The 6,060-nt window shown below is 52.3% G+C and overlaps 2 protein-coding genes across 2 annotated transcripts; both read left to right on the top strand.

Moving 5' to 3' along the window:
* Positions 1-8: 8 nt before the first annotated feature.
* On the top strand, positions 9-484 carry BBK36DRAFT_4288 (C-terminal domain of alpha and beta subunits of F1 ATP synthase; the record flags this gene model as incomplete). The annotated part of the gene is made up of 2 exons (XM_024898072.1): positions 9-122; positions 221-484. Coding segments are annotated over 2 exons (378 nt in total), but the record flags the coding sequence as incomplete, so codon positions are not given.
* A 1,767-nt stretch (positions 485-2,251) lies between these two features.
* On the top strand, positions 2,252-5,371 carry BBK36DRAFT_1140900 (hypothetical protein; the record flags this gene model as incomplete). The annotated part of the gene is made up of 1 exon (XM_024893413.1): positions 2,252-5,371. The coding sequence occupies one exon, from the start codon at positions 2,252-2,254 to the stop codon at positions 5,369-5,371; it is 3,120 nt and encodes a 1,039-aa protein (XP_024750470.1).
* Between the last annotated feature and the right edge of the window lie 689 nt (positions 5,372-6,060).

The raw sequence follows: 6,060 nt of genomic DNA, 5'->3' as shown, positions 1-6,060 counted from the left end.
TGAAGCAGGTCGCTGGTTCCCTGAAGCTCTTCTTGGCCCAGTACCGTGAGGTTGCTGCTTTCGCCCAGTTTGGCTCTGATCTCGATGCTTCAACCAAGCAGACTCTGGCTCGTGGTGAACGCGTAAGTTGTTTTGGCGCATCTCTCACTTTCTTTCCTATTTCTTTTTTTCCCCTCTTGTCTTGGGAGACGGCAAAATTGCTCACCATTCTTGATTACAGTTGACCGAGCTTCTCAAGCAGAAGCAGTACTCGCCCATGGCTGTCAACGAGATGGTCCCCCTCATCTATGCTGGTATCAATGGCCACCTCGACAGCATTCCCGTCAACCAGATTCTCAAGTGGGAGGCTGATTTCCTGGCTCACCTCAAGACCAACGAGGCCGACCTGCTGGCCACCATTGACAAGGAGGGTGCTCTGAGCAAGGACCTCGAGGCCAGACTCAAGGACGTCACTGTCAGCTTTGTCAAGAGCTTCCTCAGCTGAGCGTTATACCATACGAGGCGCGCGTCGGACAAACTGAAAGGGGCCATTCTGGGGGCTGTCAACTGTCTACTAGATTCTTGCTGTTCATTCTCTGGAACTGGAGGAGGAAAATGGAACGTGTTGGTATTGCCAAATGAGATTGCCATGGCTAGTATCTGAGAGACACGCCAGCCCTTCTACCATATGTAAAATACAAGCATATTACTTAATGAATGTCCTCCATTTGTTTCATTCTACTCGTCTCGACATCAGGGACGCCTTGCAAGCTATTCAAGTAATGGCAAATAGGTAGTGTGTCATTATCGTGTACGTACTTCTCCAAGTTGGTGAGGGTACCTAGGTAGTGGTATGCCATGTCTGCATAATGGTCTGGAGTTGGAACACTGCCAAAAGGACGCGTTCTAGCTGCCTACAAGGTTCTCGCCCTGTCCTGGAAACGGAGTTCGAGCTCCGACCAATAGAGATACAGACCTTGTATTTTTTAACGCAGGCCACTTGCAGGCCCATGAATTCCATGCTTGGTGGCCCTATAGGATCTCCATCTGTTGCTCTAGGGCGTCTCCTTCTCTTCATCTTTTCTTCCAGTTACATCACATTTATCACATTTATCGCAAAAGCAGCGCTGCCAAGGGAAAATAGTCATGGAACAATCAGCCGAAAAAACCCTCAACTTGAAGCTCCCCCTGCCAGACGCCCAGTACCGCGAGTTCATGCGCGAGTTCATGCGCGAGTCCCAGCAACATTATATGAGGCTCCTTTCGACATATACATTCGTCTTGGATGAGAATGGCCGATTAGTGCCCAAAGGTATGCCCTCCCTCTTCACTGCCGACCTGATGGCCCATCCTACTCCTCAAGCCACCGTCTCCCAGGGCATACAGACTGACCCCAAGCTGCGCCAAAAGCCGTCGTCTCCCAGGGCACGCAGACCACAGTCTCTAATGCACACGAAAACACCGCGGGGGAAGGCCAGGTCCCCGCCTCGCAGGGCTCTGGTGGCGTTTAGGGCCTGGAAGCCTACACCCAGCTCTGAGAATCCTGCAAAATGTTCAGGGCATGAAGGGCTCGCTGCTCGACAGCTTTATCCCCAAGATTAACGCGACGCTCAAGGGACCTTTTCTCATTGTTAGGAAACCAGCAAGAGAAGTGCCGCAACTAGCTGAAGCCGTGGAAGGGATGGAAGGTTGCTCAAGACAAGCCCTAGATGAACATCATGGAATGGACCGAGTTGAGGACTGTGGGAAATGGATGGAAATGGGATGGACCCTGGGAATACTGGCGTTTAATACCTATTTGCTTCTTTTATAATATAAAAGCTCTATGGAAATTGAGGGTTTCGTAAAGGACGGAAGGGTTGTATATGTCCCTGGGCCATTCTGTCTCCTACACATTAGCATATCTTTATTGCTCAAGCCCTTTGCATTTCCAGGAGACAGACCGGAGTTGAATCTCCTGGGAAAGGACAAAAGGCTGCCCCTAAGCTATATAAAAAGTGTCCTGGAAAGCGAGATCAGACTCCAGCCTCAGTTTTCGGAGACATCTTTAGGCACTGCCCGCAGTAGTTCACCTTGTTCACGGCAACTTTATGCCCCCCGCTGGATTTCTGCATGACATTTACAAACCTGAACATCTCATCATTCCTTGACTCCGCTATAATCTCCAGCACCAGCCTTCCTCAAGCGCCGTAAGTAAATCCTCTATTTTATTATTGCCGCCGAGATTGATTCTGAGATTTGAGAAAGAAAAACTTCCGCCTACTCCTACGCCATGTCCCACGAAGAGCAGAATCCGCCAGACCTATCGGACCCCGTGAGAGAATCGGAAGAGCGAAGGATGGGGGCCTCCACGAGCACTGCGGCTGTTGACCAAGATGATGGAACTCCCGCCATCACTACAGCCCCTGCCCTGATCCCCTCCTCGAATGCCCTCAGCCAGCAGGCTCTCACCACAGCCGCCAGCCTGACGCCAAACCCCCCTGCTCAAGGAACTCCCTTCCCCGGCCTACAACAGACGCCCCCGCCCCCCCAGGATCACCAGCAAAGATCCAGGACCCCAACCGCCGCTTTCACGAATCCCACCAAAGCCAGGGCTCTTGCGAGCAAGCTAGTACTTGACAGTTGGAAGAGCCTCCAGCTGGTGCGGGTGACTCAAGGCAGCCAAGTACACCTGGCCGTGGAAAGTCTCTCTGGAGGCTGTGTTGCCCTCACCAACTCGGCTTTGACGACGCCGTCTGTTGGAGGTTCTCGCATGGAGCCGGCGGTTGCATATTCAGTGCGCGCAAGAGCATGTTTTCTGGCGAATGGAGGAGAGGTCTTCAAAGCACCCCCAGCCGGGTCTACCGCGGCCTTCGATCCCGAGGACAGATGGAAAAGCCTTAGGGCAGCTGTTACGCCTACCGTGGATGCCAACAAGCACTATGTAGGCGCCGCCTATGTGGGATACAACTCCCTGATGCATGGGCCTGTTTTTGCCCGGCTGTTCAAGGATGCCGAGTCCCCGGCAAGGCCTAAGCCGCCAGCTCCCAAAGCGCCAGCTCCCAAGGCGGCTACTCCCAAGGTGCCTGCTGCTGCAAAGGGAAGGGGCAAGAGGCCTTATAATCAAACGGAGGAGGACAATGAGCCTCGGGTTAAGAGGAAGACGGCCAGCTCTGAGGAACACCGCACGACCTTTGCTCTGAAGGGGTTGGAGACATACAAGTACCCCCTGAACCAGCTCTGCGGACAGCGGGTTATCCCCCACTATCTCCTGACCTCCCGGTGCAACCTGCTGTTCCTCAAGCAGGTACTGTGTGGGAGGCCCCTGGAAGACTTGCTCCAACCCGTTCCTGCGAATTGGGCGGTGGGGATCGCTACCCACACAGCCGAAAGTATAGCAAAAGGGGCTGCCCTGACGCCTATGACAAAGAGGCCCCTTGGCTCGTGGGACGGTTTAGACCAGCATATGGTCGGCCAATTGGAGAAGCCTGGAGAACTGGCAGGACCAGACAACCTGCCTGTGGCAGACCTGGTTTCCGACGCCACGTTGCTATTTCGTGGAGGAAGAGCGCCATCAGGCTTTATCTACGCCGCGCCTCTATGCCTTTTAATGGCATATCCCCCTGAACTTCTCACCCTGCTGCAGGGATTTGCAAGATCCCTGAAGAACGATCTGCTTCCCATACCCCACTTGTATCTGGCGGCCCATCTATGGGTAGACATATGCCAGGATATTACAAGGCAGAACGAGAAGTATACCATGGACTCTGCCGTCAAAGAGCCAAAGCCTAAGAAGGCATCAGAGGAGGCCGACTCCAGGGCGGCATCAGGGAAAGCCAAGGGCAAAAACTTGAAGGTAGCACCAGAGGAGCCAAAAGTCAACAAGGACGATGTGCCTATGGTCACCTTGGCGGAATTCTTGGTTTATTATAACCACTGGCTGCGGTGGGCGGCTCTGTGGATGGGCCTGGCGGAGTTTCCCCATCCGTTCCGATTCGTGCGTGAGGCCGTGGATCAGGATAAACGAATCCTAAAAATGCAGGACCTCCCTTCTTTGGACCAGGACCGTGTCAGGGAGCTTATTGAGAAGACTCGTTTAAGGCCTGAACTAGCTGGGAAGGTCCCGGGGCTAAGTCACCATACCCGCGTCAACATCTTTCCTGAGAATATCCCTGGAGTTGACAGAGTGCGCATGCACCATTTGATAGGGGGCGAGGAGTCTACCAAGACGGCTATTGCGCTGACGGGCCTGGAGGACATCTCCCTCATTGGCCTCGAGTCATATGAGCAGCCTATCCCTGACAATACCATGACACTTGCTTCTGGTGCCTGTCAATACCGAACGGCCAAATGGCCTTCGCACAGGCATCATATGCTTTATTCCATACCTGGGAAGAAGGTGGGGGAAGCAGAGACGAAGTTCGTGCAATTCGCCTGGAGGAGGAACGACCCCACGAGAGACCCCGTTATCCCACGAAGAGAGGAGCTTGTGGTAAAGGAGCCAAGCCCAAAGCGCCACGACGACCGCCTGAAGCCAGAGGGAGAATGGCAGCCTGAAAAAGTTCGACAGTATCTCGAGGAAAGCCGCGAGCATTACGCCCAAGTCATCCCGAAGTATCTGAAACCTGTGTGGCCCTACGAGCTCATCCTGGACGAGTATCATAGATTGGCACCCTTGGGTGTCGACCTGCCTCCCCCCCCTGAACTAGACGGACCACTCCCGCTGTCATGGAAAGCAACCGCCCCGCCAACGGTCAGATTCGCGGAGGAAGCAAAAGAAGAAGTAACAGGGCCCGAGGGCCTTCAGGACGAAGCCGCCTACAACCACCTCATGACTGGTTGGGCTGGCCTCCCTGAAGATTGCCACTTCGTATGGATTGATGGGCTCGAGAAGCTAAGGGGCCTAGAACCCCAGCAAAGGAAGACGAAGACGCTGCTGGACCTGGTGCGGGATTGCTTGTTGATGGAGAAGGCCGATAAAGGCTTCGTGGAGGACGTGGTCCAGCGCGTGGAGAAGGGAGAGAAGCTGGAAGAAGAGGTGCTGTTTTCGAAACTCCCCTCTGCCTTTGGGAGAATCCTGGGTGTAGGCCCTATGGATGGCGTGCCTGCCCAACAAAACCCGTGGGGGAATCATTATGCAATGCAAACGAAACCCCGTCAGGAGGACGCGACTTTCTCCGTGGAGTTTCTGCTGGAGTTGATCCAAAAGGTGCAGGGTGTGGAGGGATCCCGCAGGCCCAAGTGGGTTGCTCAGATCATTGAATCGGTCAAGAAAACCGTGGGCTTGATAGACGAACTTCAGCTTGGCAACGAAGCCTGGCTGCAGGATTGGAAGGCCCTGGTTATCCCAGCAGAGGTCTCAGCCGACGTGGAGACGACGACTGTCCAAGAGGGAGAGGGCCCGTCAGTGTAACGATTTATGGATACTGGCGTTTGGGGGATTCCTAGGGATGGGATTTTTTCTTTTCTTCTCTTTTACTAGCTGGATCACGGAAGGAAGGTGGCAATTTCCCCAATAGCCAGATCGTGGTGGCTACATCTCCACGAAGCTTGTGGCCTCGGGCGGCAGAATGCATCTCTTCCTGATGCCGATTTATTTGTTTTCGTTCTTTCCTCTTTTACACACCATACCTAGCTTACCACAAGAGAAATCGTGCTTTAACTATCTATCCGTTTATAATCATCCCTTTCGTGGACCTTCGAGATATTCTCTCTATGTATTGAACCCGCCGCCCCTTGTTAGCAACATCTAATCTATGAGTGGCCCCCTAAAGGCCAGGCAGCTACAAAAGCAGAAGACGTGTCTAATTCAATACTGAGATTGTGGCTATATTAATAGACTCTGATTAATAGCTCTAATCTCGCTTTAATCACTCTAGGTCTGCTTAAGCTAGTGATGATATTATTATCGTCGCGTATTAAAAAGAGGCGACTCTCTTATTAATACCTATACCTTATAGAAATATAATATAACTCTACTGTCCTTCTCTCTTAAGCCACTTCTTGTATTTAACTATATAATTTATTCTTAAAAAGTTTTAAAGCGTTAACTTTATTATTACTAGTATTAATCTTATATAGACCTTAGAGGTATAGTAATTA

Source organism: Trichoderma citrinoviride (genome assembly GCF_003025115.1).
Source record: "Trichoderma citrinoviride strain TUCIM 6016 unplaced genomic scaffold BBK36scaffold_6, whole genome shotgun sequence".
Classification (NCBI taxonomy): domain Eukaryota; kingdom Fungi; phylum Ascomycota; class Sordariomycetes; order Hypocreales; family Hypocreaceae; genus Trichoderma; species Trichoderma citrinoviride.
Note: the sequence above shows the minus strand (reverse complement) of the source record. Positions and strands in the feature narration are given on the sequence as shown.